The following is a 23,753-nucleotide window of genomic DNA, read 5'->3' as shown; positions in this document are numbered from 1 at the left end:
ATTCTCTCACAAATTCATTGTAGTTCCTACATTAAAATATCATAAATATAATTAACGTTGACTAACTATAGTAAATTTATTAATAGAATCTTAAACTTTAGTGACACTTCATCACAATTCTTTAGAACATAAATATGTGCTTGCAACCACTCACGTTCATCAAGGTAGCGGGTGGTGGCAACACCTAATGCCCACCCACTATGTCTAAAAATAGATAGTTGTGCTTCATGACATTCTCTATTGTCATCTTCATAATTTCTTTCAAGGCGATTAAACTTTGTCTTGAAGCCTTTTAGATACCTTGAGCAAAGTGTCATACATTCATCTGCTATATATCCTTCGGCAATTGACCCTTCTGGACGTGCCCTATTTCTGATATATGATTTATAAGTATAAAGTTGAAGCTCCACTGGGTACATCCATCGAAACTGAATAGAGCCTCCAAGTATGGCTTCAGATGCTAAATGAACTACTAAATGCAGCATAACATCAAAAATTAAAGGTGGAAAAATCTTCTCAAGCTTACATAACGTAAGTGGAAGCTGCTCACCAATTTGCTTTAGTTCATCCACCCTTAATGCCTTGGCATATAATATAGTGAAGAATATGAAAAGTTCAATAATTGGTTTACACACTTTTGCAGGAAGAAGGCCACGAATCGATATAGGAATCAAGCGCTGCAAAAGAACGTGACAGTCATGACTCTTTAACCCCAAAATCTTATGCTCTTTAAGGTTTACACATTGAGAAATATTGGATGTGACAGTCATGACTCTTTAACCCCAAAATCTTATGCTCTTTAAGGTTTACACATTGAGAAATATTGGATAAAAATCCATCTGGAACTTTTAACTCTTTTAGAAATCGACAAAATTTTCTTTGCTCTTCTTAGGATAAAGTATAACAAGCTGCTAGCATAACAAGTTTATCTCACCCTGTCTTTCGCCGTGATGACACCAAAATCTATAGTTTTTAATAATTCCATGAACAATCAAGTGGGTCTTTATCGACTCACAATTACCAAACTTCACATTGTTGCATTTAACACATGGACATCAAATTTCAAAGTCTTCATCCTTTTCATTAAAACTATCCAACAGCTTCTCATATGCATAGTTTAAAAACTTATCAACCCCTTCTTTATATTTTGGATCAAGTTTATCATCATCTACTAGGTCCATCTAATCTTTATTCGGTGCCATTTCAAGCAATGTACTAAAATTTCCTGAAAAATATTTCAACCTCTTCAAAAATTAAACACAAAGAAATGCTTAATTTTATGTAGAGACTCATATGTTCAGATATAGGGTCATTCTAATGCAAAGAAGTTAACCTATATATGGTGTCATTCAGAAAGTATTTATTTATGCAATTATTGGTCAATGTGGATCATATATAAAAACACCCTCACAACATTTGAATTGGTGTAATGCATTAAGAAAACATAGTCAATAAGGCATCATGCAAGATTGCAAATAACATTAATTCACATGTCTTTATCTCAAGTTCTTAAATATTTTGGTATGAAAAATACATGCACTCTACAATAACAAATCTTATTTCACATGATTAAATGTTACCAAATAACAAATTAGTAACTAAAACAAATTAGTAAAAAAACTCATTTTCCTTTCAAAGCACATGTGACATAGAAACTATGATTATAACTAATAAAATGACTTGTTAATGGAAAGTGGTATGTCCAAGCTTGACAAGTACGTCTGAATAGCTAAAGAAATAATCATTTGAAATTCATGTAACTTAAGTAAATACCACATATGCTATATTAGTTTTGAAGTCATATTATTCTTTTTTGTAGAAACATTAAATAGAACGTGGACAAGCTTCAAATGAAAGAAGGAAACAAATAGCAACATATTAGTTCTTAGTGGGTTCATTTCTCAAAAGTACCTTGCTGTATAGCATGCATATTCTTGTATATGTAATAAGCAGATAATCAATAGAAGATGGAGTAGCTGACTAGCCCAAGAGGCCTACATGACCGGCTTAAGCCTTAAGGTGGAAGCTTCAACGGTAGGCCAATCATAACGGCATAAGTGTGCTGGATTGCACTGTATTTCTCTTCCCTCCTCTCCTTTGTTCGTTCATATCTTTTGTCTAGGACATGCACTAGGGTGATTGTTACATCAGACACAACACGTATATAGTTAACGTTGTATTTGTATTTGTTCTATTTTATCAGGAAAATCTGGATAGATATTGCTGAATATAGTACTCAATATTCATATTTCGTACGGACTAATTTGGATATAAATTGAATAGGATGTTAGCCAGATGCCAATAATAGGAATAGTAACTTGGAGAGAAAGATGAGTATACCCTTAAATTTAATAAATTTTTTATGTAAAATTGATTAAAGTATAAAGCTTGACTCAATTTTAACCAATATTTCTTCATGTGTTGCTTAATGCAATGCCATTGCCGCTGAACATACTCTGCACCTTCAGCTATCAATACCATTGCCATATCCCTATCCATATCACAAAAAGGCAGGTAAAGTGTATAGATAACTATTACAGAATAATTGTTGGTGGAATTCAGAGTTATTTTTTAATATAAACATTTGTCTAGACTGTGACTGAGCTTTCTTGTATAATCACCATCGTCTTGTATGTTTTTATTCTCTGCTTATGTTAATGGTCGTTTAAATTTATAATGTTTCCGTAATCACATGGGGTAAAGTGATGTTGCTTTGCTTACCTATATTTTTTCATAACTCCCTTGCTCATATCTCCACATTCATAAGTTTTCAACCATCAACCATCTTGCAGTCTAGATTAGGTTTGAAGGCTCATTGCTAATAAATCTTCCTGTGGTATCTTCTTAAGTTAAAAATGTTCTAGAAGAAGACTTATATGATGTCATGATGATGAGATTATTATTATTATTAGTGAAAATTCTCTCTTTATGGGTAATCTTTCATTTTCTTAATTAGCCTAAAATTGAAGCTACTTCTAGAAGATCCTTATGGTGTCTTGCTGGGATAACTGGAAATTGATAAATGCTAGTGAGAGACACATTCTAAAGCACCTGTTTAAAGTTTTCAAACAGCTACGGATGGGTTTATGGAGGTGATGATAGATATGAGTGTTTGTTCTAGAAATGTACCTGAAATTAAGAAGCTATGGGCGAAAAAACATCTCCCTTCACCTAAGCAGCTTAGGAATAATTCTAATAGTTTTCTAATAAGGAAAGCTTCAGATGCATTGTTTTCTCAGATGAAATTTTTATTATTGATCTCACATTAACCTTTTTTAATGTAAATTGCTATGCTTAGCTATCAGTTTTTCTAGAGTATTGATTGACTTATTGGAACTGATGCGAAACAATGTGATGCAAGTTACACTAAATGAATGTAAAGTTAATAAAAGTGGATCTTCAATATTCCAAACTTTTAAAATTTATAGTTAAATACCCTCAAATTTGCATAGGGAGGGTATTACAGTGTTAGTTTTAAAAACTTTTGGGTATTTAAATGCAAGCTTTTACACACACACACACACACTGATACAACAAGTTGTACACAATTGCAAATTTTTAAAACTTTATTGTATAAATTGCTGTCAAATACAAGTGAGGGAAACTATAGAGTACTTGAGTGCAATTATACCAAACAAAAACTATATAATGCATTTAATTATAGGGTACATCTGCAATTAGGTAAACTATAGGTACTTGAGTGAAATTTGTACAACATAAAAAATAGATTTTTACCTAAGCAAGGTATATTAATTGGATACACCTATAGGAATTAATTGCAAGGTATATTAATTGCAATATATACAGTGAATTAATTACAAGTTGTATAAGATATGTATACAACTATAGGTACTTTAGTGCAATTAAACAAAACAATGGTATATTAATTGCAAAGTAGGGGAAACTATAGGTACTTAAGTGAAAATTAAACCAAACAAGGATTTGTTCCTTACCGTCGAACTTTGGGAAAACACAACAGTGGGGTGGCGCTAGGATGATGCGGCGGTGGTTCTAGGATAAGGCCCACGGTGGGGCGAATCTAGAGATTGCGTTGAGGCGCGGGGGTGAGGCTTAGTCGGCGACGACTATAGGGCTGCATTGAGGTAGCGACGGGCGATGATATGAGTCGGCGGGAGACTCTGGGGCTGCGGGCGAGGAGTTGAATAGATGAACATGAGGCAGCACGGAGGCGTTGAATAGATGAACAGTGGCGGCGAGTTTCAACAGAGGCGTAAAACGACGGGGGCGGGTTGAAACAGAGGCAGCGTGGAGTCGTTGAATAGATGAACAGGAGGCGATAAAGTTTGTTAATTAGGGTTTAGTTTATTTTAGTTGCAGTTAATTGGAGGTTTGGGTTTTGGGTTTTTTATATTATATTCAATAATATTCTAGTTAAGATTAGGAGTTATGATTAGTAAAGGTAATTGACTCCTTCGTCTTTTAGGAGGCCCAATAACGACGGTATTAGAACCAAATCAACGAAGGGATTAGAAAACTGTTATCCCATCTCACATCATTACTTTAATAATTATGATAACTAGATGAAGGGCTTTAAAACCGTCGTTAGTTTACACACATTAATGACGATCAACTGGTCCCTTCACTAATTTTGGTCATTAAATATCAGATTTCTTGTAGTGTTATTTACTAAAGCTTCTCACAAAATATTGTTTGACTCCAGGTAAATATCTATTACTTAGTGTGAGTTATGCGTATAGTTAAAGCATTGCTTATTCCTTTTTTTAATCAAACGTTACTTATTCAAAATTTTCTATATGCATTTACGATACTAGTTGGATTACACGTGCAATGCACGTGGTAAAATTTTTAATATTAATTTAACTTATAATTATATTTATGGAAAGATTTGGTATAAATTTAATGAATGTACACAATATATATGAACATAAGCTAAAAATTAAAAATGTTTAAATAATACATTTATATTTAAGGATCAGTTATGCGATAGCAGAGTGGTTGCATCTACAAGGTGATTGATCAATAAAATACAATAACAAGAATATACCTAAAAGTAATGTTTGAAGATGTGGATGTAAATCCAAGCAAAATCTTTTGACTGTACTCTGTGTTTCTCTTATGATTGATGAATTATAGCGGTCATGAAGTTAACCCTTGGAAAGTGACTGATAACAACATGAACTTCCCTGTAGATAAATTTAAATCATAGTTAATTACTTAATTGTATACTCTACATAAGGTAATACTCTACTTTAATGAAAATCAAATTCTACAGATACCATGACATATTCCAAAATACTCTACATAAGGTAATACTCTACTTTAATGAAAATCAAATTCTACAGATACCATGACATATTCCAAAAGCATCATATTGTTTAGTTTATTTTCACCTGAACTTGTACCTTAGGATTCAGCCAAGACAGTTACACAAACAACATATTTTCAGTTTTTTCTCTTCCCAACTCATGTGAATATCCCAACCAAAACCATTCTCATTTGCAATGCAATTGAATGATAGGAATCCATTGATCACCTAACCTTGCAATCATGCAATACTCATTTTGAAATTTTATGAAACACTTCAAAGTTCAAAAGGACTAATTATTATATAAAACTATATCTCATTGACTCCACTCTCTCCAAAACACACATTTACATTTTCGAGTAAGAACTGACAGGATCTCTAGCAGTGGTTTTTTCATCAGGTACACCCAAAGAAATCTCACGATCTAACCGTCCATATGCTTCATTACTATTTACTGACAGGAATCCATATGCTTCATTACTATTTATGCTTCATTACTTCAATGTACTTTTTCTCCCTGTAGAAAAAAGCTCAGCAATTAGAGCAAGATAACGCAAACTATAAATACATACTGTATGTATGTAGAGAGAGGGGGAAACAGTAAACGGGGGTCTATGTGCCTCTACACAGTTAGCTGGGGCATGCAGACGTGCGTATATCCAAACCCCTACAGGCAAAACCATCAGCCTATCCAGTTCATAGCTGACATCCTAGATGTGCACCACGTTAGTGACACATCAACTAAGTGTGTGGAGGGACAAACCAGCCTTGTTTACTCATGTTTGTATGTGTGTGCGTATTAAAAAGTTTTAAATTGCAATGAAGATGTGCATGAAAAATGTACTAAAAACACAAAAAAACTCCTTGGTATGTAATCTACAAAGATGGTTATGAATTACGAGGCACATGCAGAGTCATCTGACATCCAAAAATGCTTATATTCCGATTCTTTTAACCTTTATGACTTTGCAATAACATTACTCACCATCATAGATTACTTGAAAACTGGATGATTCAAGAATAGTTTAAAGATCCTTGATATTTCTGTTAAAAAGTGACCTGAAACGCCTATGAAATGACACTTGGGAAGCTTCAAGAATTATTGTAGACATTCATAAGATTATAAAATATGTAACATCCAATTAACATTGTGAAAGAACAAAATATTTGGAATGAGAATATGACAACAGATGTTAGTTGGGAACTCTGAACTGTGAACTCGGAAGATTCTCGGAAACATCCACTTCAAAATTGTTAGCAAAAGTAATCAACACCATTGATCAGAAAGCATTGACCAACGACGGCATGCAAGAACATATGGGTCTACAAAGCATACTCAACATCACTAAATTATTTGCTCTAGAATATGTTAAGATCGATTGCTGCAATTAAACAGACCTTACATGGAAAGACAACATCTTCAGTAGAATCTGGGGTACATACACAGCTAATGGTTGTGTAAACTCAGCTGAAGGTAAAAGCGGGTATTTTCACTGTTATTAAAGGTATGTCATTTAGTCATGAAGTAATTGACAGTAATCACTTAGCATTTCCTCTTACAATAGCAAATCAATTAAAATTAGCTAAATCATAGACTGTTTCAATAGCTCAGAAATTAGATCAGATATCCCATGGAAGAAAAATATTATGATGCTGAAAACATAGTATTTTGATGAAACGTAGTATTTTGATGAAACACAAATACATAGTATTTCGATGAAAAAGCAAGTAAGTAAAAGTCACACTTGTGAAACATAGTATTTCGATGAAACACAAATACATAGTAAAAAGCAAGTAAGTAAAAGTCACACTTGTGAAACATAGTATTTCGATGAAACACAAATACATAGTACATTAAATCCTCACCATCGATGAAACACAAATACATAGTACATTAAATCCTCACCATATAGTAGTTGAAATAAGATCCACCTTTCTATATAAACTGTACAATAGGAAAGGCCACATCTTCAACGTGTTGATAATGAACTGGACCTCCAAACCCTGTAAACCTGAAATCAATAGGAAAGGCCACATCTTCAACGTGTTGATAATGAACTGGACCTCCAAACCCTGTAAACCTGAAATTTATACAAAAGAAAACAAAAGGTTGTGAATTTGGCTAAAAAATAACCATATCTTCCTAATTAAACTAATGAAAAGTTGCTTAGAATTCAAGCAATTACCATGCAAGGTTAATGCTTATCCTAAAAGTAATAACCTAACCAATGACACTTGTATTGTTTTCTTTTAAGGTTTGTCCAAGAATTAATTTGCATCAGAAATGATGATGAAAAATCAAAATGAGCATCAGCAAGAATCTTACACCGATCTGTGAGCAATAGCAAACCTATATAGCATATCTATGGAAGGAAAACTTACATCAGACAAATGTTTGAGTTCAAATTTTTCGAGATTCCGTTTTCCTGATGTTAGCAAATTCTCTTGGTCCAATCCTGGTTCCAGAACAGAAGGAATCTAAGAGTTACAAATGTCTACTGTGCATGTTCCTTCACTAGAGTTGGCAATAGGCTTCAAGTTTCGCACAGAGGGTGCAGAATCATTCTTAGCATGTAAATTTTTTCTAAGTTCAATACAGAACTTAGCAAAATCTGATTTAAAGTTTGATTCATCTGAACTTGATCCATATTTAGGAACACTTTTATCGACATTTGAATCATTAGGATCAAAATCATCATCATCTGAATCATCCTCAGAGGAAGTATAGCCCGATCGTTCAAAATCAACTTCTGAACCATCTGAGCCATATATAATCATAATCTTCTGAATCATTTGATGGCAGGTCATCACGTTTTTTATCTTCATTGGTCATTGCAACTACCTCAGGAAATACTTTGTGCACATAAATAATAAAATCCTTTCAGCTAGAATTTCATGGTCCCTATAACGGATTGCAAGAAGGATAAAACAAAGGATTCTGCACACAAAAAATCTGCGAGGACAAGAAAAGCAACTGTCACTTATTACTTACCTCCCATGTATCCTTAATAGATAAATTACTTCCTTGAAGCTCGTTTAATAATTTAATGCAGTCTATCTTGCAACAACAGGCTGGGCATAACCAACCTTCATCGCCTGGAGGAACTGGAAAAAACAATCAGCATAATATCAAATACGTGAGAAGGGCTAACTTCTATCTGAAACATCAAAAGAACGTGAAATTTTAGAAGTTTTGACTTTACTATCTTCACTCAACAGAGGAGGATTTAAGCACTTTTAATGAAAGACTCTGTCACAAAGTCCATTCCACGTGTTAATCTATACGAATTCAAGAAAATGTTTTACTATTAAGAATGATTCAATTTGACTATTTAAAGAGGTGCAGTGAGATAGAATATAAGATTACTAAAGCATGTGCAGTGGGTCCTTGGAGAGAAGGCAAACACAATTATAAAATATTTAACTAAGCTGTCACTGAAAAGGAATCCAAAATGATTTAAAAAAGAGAAGAAGAAACTTACAATAGGATCAGGTGCATCATCTTCTGTAAAACCCCGAAAATTTTATAATAAATATATGTGAATTATTAATAGTGAATAATTCTCTTATGAGGAATAATCATGTATATATATCAAATGTATATATTTATCAGTGTTTGGGAACCCAGCAGGTGTATACAAGTGAGAGAAATCGAGTGGTATAAGATCATCATGTGAAAAGCCGAACAGAAGCATTTTTGTGCTGAGCGGTCGACCGACGCGGTCGACCGTGGCGGTCGACCGGTGCGGTCGACCGATCAGCACACAGAGAGTTTCAGGTTTTGTTTTTCTTTGCGGTTTCTGTTTCGGGTCTTTTGGTTTCGGGTCGGGTTAAAGAGTTAGTATATATACCAACTCAACCCAGGAGAGCCTCTCTTCAGCTCTAACGTAAAACCCTAGCCCCCAACTCTCAAATCTCAAACCCTAGCTGGTTTTGGTGCTTAGGAGGAGATCTGGAGGATTTTTCAGCAAGATTTTGGATTAGCAGCGTGGGGGATCAACCTCCTGCAGATCTAGGGCTTTTGTAAACACCCAAGGCGAGTATCATCTCGCCCAATCCCTCACCCCTGTTTTCCCTGATTTTATTTTGGATTTATGAGTTTTGGATGAGCCAAAATAGTATTTTTGTATAAAAATGAATTCTCTATGGTATGGATAATAAAAAAATCAGAGGTTTTAGTTTATAAAAACTTACCCAATACCTGTTAAATGAAGATCTAGATCTGAAATTTGCCTAAACAAGAACTAAACCATTGCTACTGTTATTTAAACGATTTGGGAATTTTTCTCATGTTTTTAGAATATTGGAAGTGTAGATTTCAAGACTGAGAATTGTTGTTTATCTTCAGTATGATTTTAAAACTTTTGAACACTTGTTATCGTAGAAATTTTGTTAATTTGGTTTCAGGTTTCGAGCTGACAGAAACCCAGATTTGGGTTTCTGTCCGCTCGGCGGTCGACCGACGCGGTCGACCGCTGAGCTCGTTTTGAGGCTTCGGTCGACCGCAAATTTATTTCGGTCGACCGCGGCGTTCTTTCGGTCGACCGCGATGTTATTTCGGTCGACCGCAGAGCTCTTTCGGTCGACCGCGACGTTTGTTCGGTCGACCGCGACATTTATCCAGTCGACCGCGACGTCTGGTCGGTCGACCGAGATGCCTAGCGGTCGACCGCCAGGCTCGTGCCAGAGTTCGGTCGACCGGATCGGTCGACCGCAGTACTCTCTGTTGTATTTTCCCTATTTTGTACATTTTTGAATATTTGTTCAGGTTCGAGTGATTTCCTGGACTATCTGACATTGGTATTTGGTCTTACTATGTACCCAGGCATGATAGAAGACCTGAGGGTACCAATTATGGATATATACACTGTTTTGACTGTGAATTGATATAGGTAGATTTCACTATGTATCCCAGTGATATGTTCACCATTTCACAGTCCTCGTGTTGGACTAAAATCCACAGTCCTCGTGTTGGACAAGCATTACCTTTTAGTCCTCGTGTTGGACACCCTTCCCACTTAGTCCTCGTGTTGGACATGCATTGCTATTTAATCCTCGTGTTGGATATACATTACCATCCGGTCCATGCGTTGGACAACGGTCACATCCGGTCCATGCGTTGGACAACGGTTATATTCAGTCCATGAGTTGGACGTTTAATTTATATAGTCTATGTTTTGGACACTTAATCATTTTCTGACATGTCACTCATGTGAGTTTATGTCATAACACTTATGTAAATCTCGATATGATATTCATGTAAGTAATAACATGATACTCATGTGGGCTATGTCACAACACTGTTTTCATGCTCTGGTGTTCGTCGTATTTCTTTTATTATTATTACTACACTAGAACCTTGGGTTTGGTATTTAGGAGTTTACAATTTGAGATGTAAGGTATATACATGAGGGTTTCCTTGTTTGGATTATTTCGCTCGACGTACCTATGCTCGTGTTGTAAATTTCTAAATACTAAAACCCCCTTTAGTAAGATCAATGATTTTTTTTGATCTCTTATATATTAACTGTATTTTTCTTATACAACGAGCCCTGTTCCCTTGGGGTTGGTTGTGATGTTACTCGCTAGCGCTTTGACGCTCGTTGTCCCTCCCCCTTTCAGGTAACGAGCCAGGAGCCCGGAGAGTCGTAGACTGATGGCGATGCATTTTAGCTTCAGCCGTCTCTTTAGTTATATTTTCTTTTGGAGTTCCACAGTAGATTTTTATTTAGACATTTGAGAGTCTTGTTCTAGAAGTTGTAAAGGCTGTGTGCCTTATTTCCTTTTCGTCAGATATTTGTATTTGAGACTTGTTGAGTATTCTAAAGTATTTGTGCAAATACTCTATGTTGTGAAAATTGTATTGTGATACGCTATTTATAGATGTCTATTTTGACTCCTAAACTCTTATTTTCTTTTGAGCAGAGATGTCAGAATATGATATGTCACGTACTCAGAGATCTGGACAGGCTGAACCACAGCAAAATCCACCTGAGCCGCAGCAGGCTCCCCAGTACCTGGTAGATCTTATGGCTCCCCTAGTTGCTAGGATAGCAGCAATCGAGGAGCTTGTGGCAAATCGTATTGCACCACCACCACCACCAATAGCTGAACCCGCCATTTCTCAAGGAAATGGGACAGCTAAGTTTCAGAAGGACAATGAAGGGAGTGCTGAGAGAGGGCACATCGGAGACAAGGGTAAGAACAAGAGACCCTTATATCGACCTCAGCAGAAGCAGCAGAGCCCTCATAAGAAGAGATCCCAACAGGATCATAGAGAAAGGCAGCAGCACAAATTCCGGGGATCTTGTTTTAATTGTCGCAAGGTCAGACACAAGGCATTAGAGTGCCGCAGTGCACCAACAAGAGTTCAGAAGGGAAATGGTCCAACTCAGCAGCAGCGAAAGACTGGAGGACAGGTTCCAGCAGTTCAGGAGGTTTCCCAGGGGCAGATTGTCTCATATCCTCCAGCACCAGTGACAGAGCAGTATTCATCCATCGGCAGAGTATATGCAGTAGTTCCGCATGATAATGGAGCAAGCAGATCAGTTATGGAGGGTACGTCCCTCATAAATCCTTTTCCTCGCCCGTATTCTTTTCGATTCTAGAGCTTCGTGTTCTTTCATATCACATGCATTTATGGCTAGACTCCAGCTTGTAGCTCAGCCACTGGACACCCTTTATCTGTTTCCACCCCTTTAGGAGAGGTATCGCTTCTGGAGAGCGTTTGTAGGATGTGTATTATTAGTCTAGGTGAGTCGGAGTTTGTTATAGATTTGATAGTATTGTATGTGTCCGAGTTTAATGTTATCCTTGTTATGGATTGGTTGTCAACCTGCCATATTAGTTCTGACTGTTTTTACGAAGATAGTCAGAGTGCGAGCATCCAATGGGTCTGAGATGATTGTGGCCACTTCTTAGGGCATTCGCTTTGCGGAGTCACTCCTGGCGTTCATCGATGAGGGGATGTGACGGGATCAGAGTTCTGATTTATTGGAGACTAGAGTTGTCTCAGATTATCAGGATGTCTTTCAGGACATACCTGAGTTACCTCCTGTGTGAGAGGTTGAGATTTATATTGAGTTGCAGCTGGGCACAGTCCCGATATCCCGCGCACCCTATCGTATGACACCAGCTGAGATGAGGGAGCTTCAGACCCAGTTGGACGAGTTATCAGCTCAGGTTTTATTCTCCATGGGGCGCATCGGTCCTCTTCGTGAAGAAAAAGGACGGTAATATGAGATTTTACATTTATTATAGAGAGCCGAACAAGGTCACTATCCGGAATAGGTACTCATTACCTAGGATCGATGACTTGTTCGACTAGTTGCAGAGAGTGTAGTATTTCTCGAAGTTTGATCTTCGTTCTTATTATCATAGTTGTGGAATCGGGAGATGGATTTTCCCAATACCGTTTTTCCTAATTCGATGTGAATCTTTAGAGTTTCTAGTCAGGCCATTCGGGTTGACTAATGCACTCATGATATTCATGAATGTGATGAACCGGGTTTTTCCCTCCCTTCATGGGCCAGTTTGATATTCTCATATCTTCGAGATTGGAGGCAGAACACGAGTAGCATTGCAGACTCTTCAGGAGCACTTTCTAGTCAGGCCATTCGGGTTGACTAATGCACTCATGATATTCATGAATGTGATGAACCGGGTTTTTCCCTCCCTTCATGGGCCAGTTTGATATTCTCATATTCTTGAGATCGGAGGCAGAACACGAATACCATTGCAGACTCTTCAGGAGCACCAGTTATATGCCAAGTTCAGCAAATACAGGTTTTGGTTTTCAGAAGTGAATCCGGCCACGTCAATAGAAGAGAGGGCATGGCAGTGAATCCGGCTAAGTTTACAACAATTCTTGTTTTGGAATCGCCGAAGATGGTGACAGAGATTCGAAGCTTCTTGGGTTAGCCGGTTATTACAGGAAGTTCATCCTAGACTTCTTGAAGATTTCGGCGCCACTTACATGCCTTACGATGCCAGAAGGCCTTTGATACTTTAAAGACTAAGTTGGCTACAGCGCCGGTTTTGACTATTTCGAGCAGTGACAGGACGTACGTTGTTTACACAGATGCATCATTGGCAAGTTTAGGGGGTATCTTGATGCAGACTCAGAGGGTAGAAGCATATACCTCATGACAATTTAGGGTGCACGAGCAGAACTACCCCACTCATGATTTGGTGTTAGCAGTAGTGATATTTGTACTGAAGTCACGAGGCATTACTTATATGGAGTGCAATTTGAGTTGTTCATCGACCACCAGAGTTTGAAGTATCTTTTCTCCCAGAAGGAACTCAACCAGAGGCAGCGACGGTGGATTGAGTTTATTGAGAACTATGAATTCGTGATTCTGTACATCCAGGAATAATTAAGATGTACAAAGACCTAAAGAGACACGTTTGGTGAAGTGATATGCATAGGAAGATTTCAGAGTATATAGCTAAGTGTCTTACCGGTCAGTAAGTGAAGGTGGAACATTAGGGACCGGTAGGAACACTTCAATCTTTCCCCGTTTCGAAATAGAAGTGGGCGGACCTTTTTATGAACCTTATTGTAGGGTTGCAGAAGTCGAAGAAAGAAAATGATTCTGGTTGGATGATAATGGATATACTAATGAAGCAGCATATTTCATTCCAGTAATGACTACTTATACCGCCGAGGCATATGCGAGGATATTTGTTTGGTAGATAGTTTGACTTCATGGAGTCCCAGACACGATGGTATCGGATCGAGGTTCAGTATTCACTCCTCACTTGTGGAAGAATCCAAGATTCACTTGGCAGTATATTCATCTTACAGTAGTGTATTTTACCCACAGACGGATGGTCAGACGGAGAGAGTAAATCAGATGTTGGAGGACATGTTGCGGGCTTATGTCATTGACTTTCAAGGTAGATGGAAGGAATCATATTCCACTGATAGAGTTCGCTTATGACAACAGTTATCAAGTGATAATTGGTGTGGCCCCGTATGAAGCATCGTACGGGAGGCCTTGCAGATCGCCTATATATTGGGTAGAGCAGGAGGATATTTTAATGCTTGGGCCAGAGCTTATAAGATAGATTACTGAGAAAGTAACATAAATCAGAGAACAGGTTCTAGCCGCTCAGAGTCAGCAAAAGAGCTATGCAGATAAGAAATGAGGACATTTAGAGTTTCAGATTTGAAGAGTTAGTTATGCTGAAAGTATCGTCTATAAAAGACGTTCAGCGATTCGGAAGGCGGAGAAAGCTTGAGCTGAGATATATTGGACCGTTCCGGATTTTAGAGCTTATTGAGTTGTTTGAATATGGACTAAACTTCAGGCATCGTCGATTGTCCAGAGTACATAAAGCGTTTCATGTTTCAATGTTCAAGAAACAATTACATGATGAAGAGCAGATTGAGCGTTGAACGCATCGGAGATTTAACTTCAGGATGATTTGACTATGATTGAAATCCCAGTTTATATACTTGTTAGAGAAGACAAGCAGTTTAAAAACAGGATATTTTATTTCCTTGGTCAAAATTCAGTGGAACCAGAAAGGAGTTGAGGAGTTTCTTGGGAGCACGATGAGGACATGGCGTCGCGACTACCCACAACCTGTTTGAACAGGTAAATTAATTTTTTATTGATATGTGTTTTATATTATGTTTACATCTTGGTTATATTTACATTTAACACTAGAATGTGAATATTTCTACTTAATCTTAATCTTTTTGGAACACATGGTATATATATGGGGGGTTCCTTGTTTGGATTTTTCACCGATGTACTAGTTCCACTAGATTAGGGTTCGAGCGGGAATATTACATTTTAGATCGTTAGGTATAAATATTTCTATATGTTCATCTGGAAGTTCATATTTTGAGATTCGTATAATTTCCGAATTTCGAGGACGAATTCTTTTAAGGGGGAAGAATGTAAAACCCCGAAAATTTTATAATAAATATATGTGAATTATTAATAGTGAATAATTCTCTTATGAGGAATAATCATGTATATATATCAATGTATATATTTATCAGTGTTTGGGACCCAGCAGGTGTATACAAGTGAGAGAAATCGAGTGGTATAAGATCATCATGTGAAAAGCCGAACAGAAGCATTTTTGTGCTGAAAACGGTCGACCGACGCGGTCGAGCCGGTGGCGGTCGACCGGTGGCCTGTCGACCGATCAGCCACAAGAGAGTTTTCAGGTTTTGTTGTTCTTTGCGGTTTCTGTTTCGGGTCTTTTGGTTTCGGGTCGGGTTAAAGAGTTAGTATATATACCAACTCAACCCAGGAGAGCCTCTCTTCAGCTCTAACGTAAAACCCTAGCCCCCAACTCTCAAATCTCAAACCCTAGCTGGTTTTGGTGCTTAGGAGGAGATCTGGAGGATTTTTCAGCAAGATTTTGGATTAGCAGCGTGGGGGATCAACCTCCTGCAGATCTAGGGCTTTTGTAAACACCCAAGGCGAGTATCATCTCGCCCAATCCCTCACCCCTGTTTTCCCTGATTTTATTTTGGATTTATGAGTTTTGGATGAGCCAAAATAGTATTTTTGTATAAAAAAAATGAATTCTCTATGGTATGGATAATAAAAAAAAATCAGAGGTTTTAGTTTATAAAAACTTACCCAATACCTGTTAAATGAAGATCTAGATCTGAAATTTGCCTAAACAAGAACTAAATCATTTTACTGTCATTTAAACGATTTGGAAATTGTTTCTCATGTTTTTATAATACTGGAAGTGTAGATTTCAAGCCTGAGATTTGTTGTTTATGTTCAGTATGATTTTAAAACCTTAGAATTTTTGTTATCGTAGAAATTTTGCGAATTTTATATCAGGTTTCGAGCTGACAGAAACCCAGATTTGGGTTTCTGTCCGCTCAGCGGTCGACCGACGCGGTCGACCGCTGAGCTCGTTTTGAGGCTTCGGTCGACTGCAGAGTATTTCGGTCGACCGCGACGTTATTTCGGTCGACCGCAAATTATTTCGGTCGACCGCGACGTTCTTCCGGTCGACCGCCAGATGCGTGTCAGCGTGCGGTCGACCGGTACGGTCGACCGCCACACTGTCTGATGTGATTTTCCTGTTCTGGGTATTTTTGAGTGTTTTACCCATGTTTGAGAGTTTGGCTGGACTATCTGACGTTGGTATTTAGTCTTACTATGTACCCAGGCATGATAGAAGACCTGAGAGTAAAAACTAGGTTAAACTCAGTCCTCGTGTTGGACAAGCACTACCCCTTTTGTCCTCGTGTTGGACATACCTCTTAGTCCTCGTGTTGGATACGCATTGCTATTTAATCCTCGTGTTGGATATGCATTACCATCCGGTCCATGCGTTGGACAACGGTCACATCCGGTCCATGCGTTGGACAACGGTTAAATTCAGTTCATGAGTTGGACGTTTACTTCACGCAATCCATGAGTTGGACGTTTAATTTATATAGTTTATGTTTTGGACACTTAATCGTTTTCTGACATGTCACTCATGTGAGTTTATGTCATAACACTTATGTAAATCTCGATATGATATTCATGTTAGCTATGATATGGCCCTGTATTTATGCTCTGAGATTAGCTGTATTTCCTTTATTATTGTCTTCTGTACTAGAACTTCGGGTTTGGTGTTTAGAGATCTACAATTTGAGATACAAGGTATATACATGAGGGTTTCCTTGTTTGGATTATTTCGCTCGACGTACCTATGCTCGTGTTGTAAATTTCTAAGTACTAAAACCCTCTTTAGTAGGATCAATGATTTTAGATCTATTATATATTATCTGTATTTTCTTATACAACGAGCCCTGTTCCCTTGGGGTTGGTTGTGATGTTACTCGCTAGCGCTTTGACGCTCGTTGTCCCTCCCCCTTTCAGGTAACGAGCCAGGAGCCCGGAGAGCCGCAGGTTGAGGGCGAGGCATTTTAGCTTCAGCTATTTACTTAGATATATTTTCTTTTGGAGTCCCACAGTAGATTTTGTTTAGACATTTGAGAGTCTTGTTCTAGAAGTTGTAAAGGCTGTGTGCCTTATTTCCTTTTTGTCAGATATTTGTATTTTGAGACTTCAGATCTTGACTATGTACTTCTATGTTGTTGGATGATGAGATATTTATGTGACTATTATCATTTCATCAGTATTCCTTGTATTATCTTTTACCTGTTTTTGTACCTACACCAGTTATTGACTCTACTAGATAGATGTTAATTGTGATGGTGAAACATGTTATTGCACGGTGTGGTGCATAGCAGGTTTGACATTCTTGGTTTCACCTTGGACTGCAGCCTTGTGTGAACCCAGGGGCGTCACATCTTCTTTGCACATGATCCATTGAATCCCAGTGTCAAGGTCGAGTTTCATTTTCACTGCCCAACATGCATAAGATTTTGCTGGAGCCCCCTGATCCCGTTCTAGATGCCTAAATTCATTCTCAATCTGCGAAAATATAGCAATAAATAATCTAATATCGATACAAGCAATATTAGTATTACTATAAATTTGTAGAGATAATGTTGAAAACTTGTAACCTGAGATACGATAATAGTGCCACCCTGCCATTGGGATATATTTTCTGATTTCATCATTCCAACGAACTTCTGGGTTAAGTTCTGCATTTCCCACTGTAACTTGCTATTGGTACTACTGCCAGCAAAATCATTTCTTTTCCTTTTTATATTATTATCAATGACCTTCTGAATGTAAGTTCTCTTCTGATTAACATTCAACTGATTATATTTGGTGTTTCTACTCTCATGTATTAGAATGTGTTCTTCTGTTAAAAAATAATGAAATATACTATTAATAAACACAAATACACATAAAGCAATAATAATATATATTTATGTTGAATTCAAACATTGGTTTGAAGTCATTTGGAAGAAGGTACTCTTATGCAAATGTATAGTGATTATGCAATCCAAGAAGTAGAATGTAAATTTCTACAAGGGGAAAAAAATTAATGTGTTAATTTATTAATTTTGTTAAACATAAGTATAGTAGTGAATATAATTTGAGAGAATAAGTATATTTTAATTGATGTTCAATAGTACTTAAGGTTTATTTTGAGAAAATTGGTACACTATACATGCATCAGTAATCACAAATATCTCATATGCTAAGGTTAATTAAGTTTTTTTAAGTCATATAATAATAATAATAATAATAATAATAATAATAATAATAATAATAATAATAAATATTTAAGTGTAGAAGAAGATAAATACAAGGAAATAGAGTTACCATCATTATGAACAAAATAAAGAGAAAAGAGAAGAAAGTTGATTAACTAACCTGAATCACCGACAACTTCAGAAATGTTTTAAAAAAAATAAGACAAATTCAACCAAGTAGAATATCTGCATTAATATGAAAAAATGTTAAATTATTTAATCTAGACGTAAAAGTGTATTATAAAAGTGCACATCATTTCACTCAATGTTTTAAAAAGATGATACTAAACATAGGAGGCTTATTAGAAATTCACCAAAATACTATTAATGAGGAATATATTTCTTGTGCACGCTATGTGTGAATGTACAAAATTTGTAGAAAAAACAAAAACTAACCCATTTCCATTTGAAAAAAAACAGAATTTGTAGAAAAAACAGAAATAATGGGAGCACATAATGGCTCAGTATAGATATGAAGCTACTTCACAACAATAGATATAATGACTCAGTATAATTGAAGAAATGGGAGCACATGATGGTTTAGAATCAAATTCAACAGAAAGAAGTTAAGTCACGAAAACATATTCTCTTATAAGATATACTGGGATGTACTTGGTGCATTTCATAGCCGACAAGGAACCAGACAAGAACTTATTGTGTCTTTGATAACAATAGATTTGTTTGACTAATTAACTAACATGTTCAAGCATTGCATATAAGGTTAAATTGCACGAAGTTTGCAGAAATGTTGGCTTTGAAATTTTTCAAAACATAGTTACTAAAGGCTTGAGATGAGATTAATTATTAAAAAAAGTGAAGAAATGATGAAAAATACCTAAATAGAAACTTAAAGGAAAATGTAAACAATAGATGAAGAAAAGGAAAACAATATTGTTTGACAGGGAAAATGAAATACTACATGCCATAACTCGTGTGGTTTTGGATAATATGTACGAAGTTCAAAATAAATAAATTAAACAAACGACCCAGGCAAAATATTTTTCTAACAGATAAACTTATACATAATGTTTTAACAAATTGTCAGACAATACATTAAAGCATTAGTTGTTATGTGCTTAAGTTTCTAAATTTAGGAGCTATTAATAAACTAAAGCTTATTTTTGTTGCTGCTTTACAAAGGAATTAATGTCACGGTCCTTTTGGACCTAAAGCATGTACATTAAAGCATTAGTTATTATACACCAAAAAGAACAAAGATAATAGCAAAAAGAGACAAATTTTTTTAAGAAAAACTTGCATGCAGTTTAATAAACTACATAATTTCACCTTTGATAAAATAGTTAAGTGCAAAACAAATGAAACATCATTATGCTGCCGTCAATACACACACCTTGATAGGTGTTTCAAATGAAACATGGAAAAAGGTCTTACGCACAAACAGATCCTGCTTAACAACAAACTATCACACTGGTCATGCTCCTTTTAGATACTGAACAATAAAAACTCTCTCGTTAAACCACATACATGCATTTTACTTCTCTATGTTTGAGTGCCTGTGTTTGTCGTCAATCAAAAGGTAGAAATAGAAGAAAGTGTCATGTGTATACTCATTGTTTGTGGTTGTTCTCTCCTATCATAAGTTGTTCATTATCAATTAGAAAAAGTTTGGCGACGTTTCATATATGCAATTTATCCAGTGGTTCTTCCCTTTTAGAGCTTGTCTATTTAGTTCATGTGTGTTGCTGCAAATAAGCTTTTCCTGGATTAGACTGAAAGGATGGTAGTGGCAACTGAACTTCAGTGATGCATCTAAGCTTGTAAGACATTCAAACTTAATAGGCTGGGTATTCAACCGAAGGACCAGTGCAGGGGTAAATGAAACTTTACTCTTATAAAAGTCAGACCTTGGTGCTTTTCATGCCACTAACCTACAATTGCCCAGAAAGTGTTATAGACCTTGTAAATTATAGAGATTAACTTAATTGCTCACATTTAGCTTGAATACTGAAAGAAAACACCAGATTCAAAAGTTTGCAAATCATGATTCACCCGCCTGAAACTATTTAATGTATATATGTGACTACCTCTTCTATTACCTTGCATATTAATTAAGAAAGTGACTTTAAGAGTGCAAAGTCATATAAAGACATGTCCTTACATAAATTTTATTTATCTATTTTATCATTAATTATGAGTTAATAATTAAGCATTCTTGAAGTTATGTTCAACTTAAACAAAAAGACATTTTACCTTCTCAATTTTATTAGCAGTATAGGTATCTATTTTCAGTTTTTATGATGGATGCAATATATTTGTTGGTTGACTTGTGCATTTGTTTACTTCAGGTTTCTTGTGATGACTGAATTAAGTTGATCTCTTCCAATAACTTTCTTAAGTTGTTTTCTTGTTCTCATAGTTCTGCTTATCTCTCATTTTTTGTTCTTCCTTCACTTGTAATTTGGCTTAAGCAGTTTTTTTGGCTGCTGGAAGTATCTGTAATATACATTCTAGGTTGCTAAAATTTCGGAGGATGCAGAAAAGTGTCAAATCTGTTCCTCATTATTACAGTATCTTATATCCATCTCAATTATTCATGTCAATTTTCAAGATTGATGTTTCACCTTGATTATCATACAAGTGAGCCCAAATCTAGTCTCTCTAATTTGTAGAATTGCAGGTCCACAATTTGTAAGCTCCGGTGGTCTGACATTAAATTGACTCCAAAATGGTTCTAAATCCTTCCCCGATTTTCCTTCAGTCTCCCAAACACCTGACATTTTAAATAGGTAAATCATATAAAGTGAAAATTTAAACAGTCTTTTTTGCGCAATCGGTTATGGATTTATCACATTAAATCTAAAAGGCATGCTGCTCATTCTTACTCTATTCAAACAAAAGAATCATAGACAGTGATACTTATACATCAGTATGCACCAGTATAGGTGCATGACAGTGATGCTTATACATTAGTATCACTGTCATAGAAAGTGATACTTATGCACAAAATAATAATAGACAGTGATACTTATACAATAGTATGCACCAATATAGGTGCATGACATGGATATGACATGTAGCACTTGGATATATCAAACCATAAAATTTAGGATGCCTCCTGGATACCACACAATAAAGTATGAGTCTCTAGGTGTGTGTTACCATTCATTATTTGTGCATGATTTGACAAACCTAGAACTTTTAGAGGAAGACAATAAATCATACATTATGAAATGTTCTCAAGTTATAAAAATCAATAGTTACATAACTTACATGTGCAATCATATTCATTGAAGTCTTTCTTATGAAATGTGCTACAATCATACAATAACTTAAAATAGAATGTATCTACAAATGAGATGAAATTGGCAATTCATCAGTTACTTATTCAATCTGAGTCTTAGACACATCTTCACTATATCTTTGAAACATTTATAAATGAATTCTAGGATGTCTCAATACATATTCATCAAATATCGTGTACGTATCCTATAGGGGTGGGTCTTCATCAACAAGTATCCATGCAACAAATATTTACGAAAGGATATATAGTACATATATTTGATATATTAGTTGTACCAGCATCGTGGAGTGAGCATTTCTATATCGAGGTTGACAGGAAATAGGATGGAGACAGACATTTCTAGGAGACATGTCTTAGACTCTTTCCAAAATTTTCCTTGATTCATATTTTTACTCTGGATTTTATTACTTCCACTTTACATATGATCAATAATTAAAAATTAAAAATAGGTTACAGGCAATTAAACTTGATTTAACACCCTTTTAATATGAGACAAACTGCATCTATTGTAAATTAAAGACTGTAAACTAAAACATGAGCGTATTGTAACAATAACTTAAGTAAAATTTGAATGAAAAGCAGGTATATAACAAGAAATACCTAATTTAGGAAAGAAATAACAACCGATACAGCTGCTGTTGGAATATTTAAACCCTTGTCGCTTGAAACTGTAGGAATTCAAAAATTAGGGCAAAATTATATAACAAAATTAAAGGACTGAAGAACTAAAAGGGGATAGGGTGAATTGAGCAAAACTAACGATTAGAGTTAGGGTTTTGTATAGAGGAGTGAAGACGAAGAAGAAATACCTTCCTGAATACCCTAATTCTGAAAATTGTGGAGATGAATGCGGAAATTCTGAAGAAATACTGAGCTTTGCAAATCTTTGTAACGCTGCGGCTTCGGCGGAGAAGGGTAACCGATGAATAATAGTCATCTTTGCAAACGCTTCGGCTTCGTCGGAGAAGGTAAAACGATGAACTCTTCGGCTTCGGCGGAGAGGAAGGCGTAACCGAGGTAGGATGCTGATGACGATTTTTCTGTATCGCTGGGAGAAATTGGGTATATTTAAATTGGTTGAAGGTTAATTTGGGAAGAGGAAAGTTTTTTAGGAACCGGCTCTTTTAAAGGGTAGATAGATATATATGAAAAATACCAAACAATTACACCTTTCTTTACCAAGTTTTAAAATTTTAGCCCATTTTTGTGGTTTTGAACTTTGAGAGTGTGATTTTTAATTTTTAAAATTTTGAAAGAGTTTTTTAAAAAATTTACTTTTAAGTTTGGTAGTTGTAAATTCTATGTTTCATGTGTTGGTGGTAATTTTTTAAATGTTAGTATATTTCTTGTAACTCTAAAATTTTGAGGGTGTCTTTTACAATTATTAAAACTATAGATTAATTTTTAAAAAATATTAAATTTGAGCTGTCTACCAATCGACGAATTTGATGTGTGCTAGTTAAAATTTTTGAAAATTTAGAGTTTTTTTACGATTTTTAAATTTTGAATGAGTTTTTTAAAATTTTTGAGGTTAATTTTGGCAAATTTTAATTTTTTAGGTGTCTAAGGATAATATCTTGAATTCATCTTATTTTATTTACAAATTTTAGAATTTTAGGGTGGTTTTTTATAATTTGAACTTTTGAATGTGTTTTTATAATTTTTGAGATATTAAGGGTGTTAATTAAAAAATTTAAATTTAAATGTCAAAAATTTTAGGTGTGTCATGATAATCTCTTGAATTCATCTGTGTTGTTTGTAAGTTTTAAAATTTTAGAATTTAATGTGCTTGTCTGTAATTTAAACTTTTGAGGGTGTTTCTATAATTTTTGAGACATTGAGGTGTTAACTGTAAATTTTAAATTCTTTGCAAACTGATGTTAATTTTGTAATTTCATGTTTTTTATTTTAAGTTTTGAGACATTTGGATGAGTTTTATAATTTTGGATGTTAATTTTGTAATTTCATGTTTTTTATTTTAAGTTTTGAGACATTTGGATGAGTTTTATAATTTTAAACTTTTTAGGGCATTTTCTACAATTTTAAAACTTTTT

The 23,753-nt window shown here is 35.5% G+C and overlaps 1 protein-coding gene across 8 annotated transcripts; it reads right to left on the bottom strand.

The window, feature by feature from the left end:
* LOC109850832 (beta-galactosidase 2-like) lies at positions 5,488-22,753 on the bottom strand. Of its 8 annotated transcripts, none has more exons than XR_002249567.1 (6): positions 22,509-22,753; positions 22,300-22,367; positions 8,280-8,392; positions 7,369-7,650; positions 7,194-7,299; positions 5,488-5,804 (listed from the first exon to the last, which is right to left on the bottom strand). XR_002249567.1 is itself a non-coding variant. In XM_020420896.1 (4 exons), the coding sequence occupies exons 1-4, from the start codon at positions 17,880-17,882 to the stop codon at positions 7,327-7,329; spliced, it is 405 nt and encodes a 134-aa protein (XP_020276485.1). In that variant the 5' UTR covers positions 17,883-18,077; the 3' UTR covers positions 7,307-7,326. The 8 variants fall into 8 exon arrangements, 1 of the variants encoding a protein (XP_020276485.1); XR_002249563.1 differs by lacking the exons at positions 22,300-22,367; positions 22,509-22,753 and adding exons at positions 17,541-17,703; positions 17,796-18,098; XR_002249569.1 differs by lacking the exons at positions 22,300-22,367; positions 22,509-22,753 and adding exons at positions 8,505-8,566; positions 8,770-8,794.

This window comes from Asparagus officinalis, chromosome 7 (assembly GCF_001876935.1).
Source record: "Asparagus officinalis chromosome 7, Aspof.V1, whole genome shotgun sequence".
NCBI lineage: Eukaryota > Viridiplantae > Streptophyta > Magnoliopsida > Asparagales > Asparagaceae > Asparagus > Asparagus officinalis.
Note: the sequence above shows the minus strand (reverse complement) of the source record. Positions and strands in the feature narration are given on the sequence as shown.

What these genes read in the sequence shown, in the direction of transcription:
- LOC109850832 (XM_020420896.1), bottom strand. Translation starts at nt 17,882, where the DNA reads ATGCAGAACTTAACCCAGAAGTTCGTTGGAATGATGAAATCAGAAAAT. An exon ending in GCACTATTATCGTATCTCAG is followed by an intron (nt 17,704 to 17,795) that starts GTTACAAGTTTT and finishes ATATTTTCGCAG; the next exon opens with ATTGAGAATGAATTTAGGCA. An exon ending in ACACAAGGCTGCAGTCCAAG is followed by an intron (nt 8,393 to 17,540) that starts GTGAAACCAAGA and finishes TGTTTTTTCCAG; the next exon opens with TTCCTCCAGGCGATGAAGGT.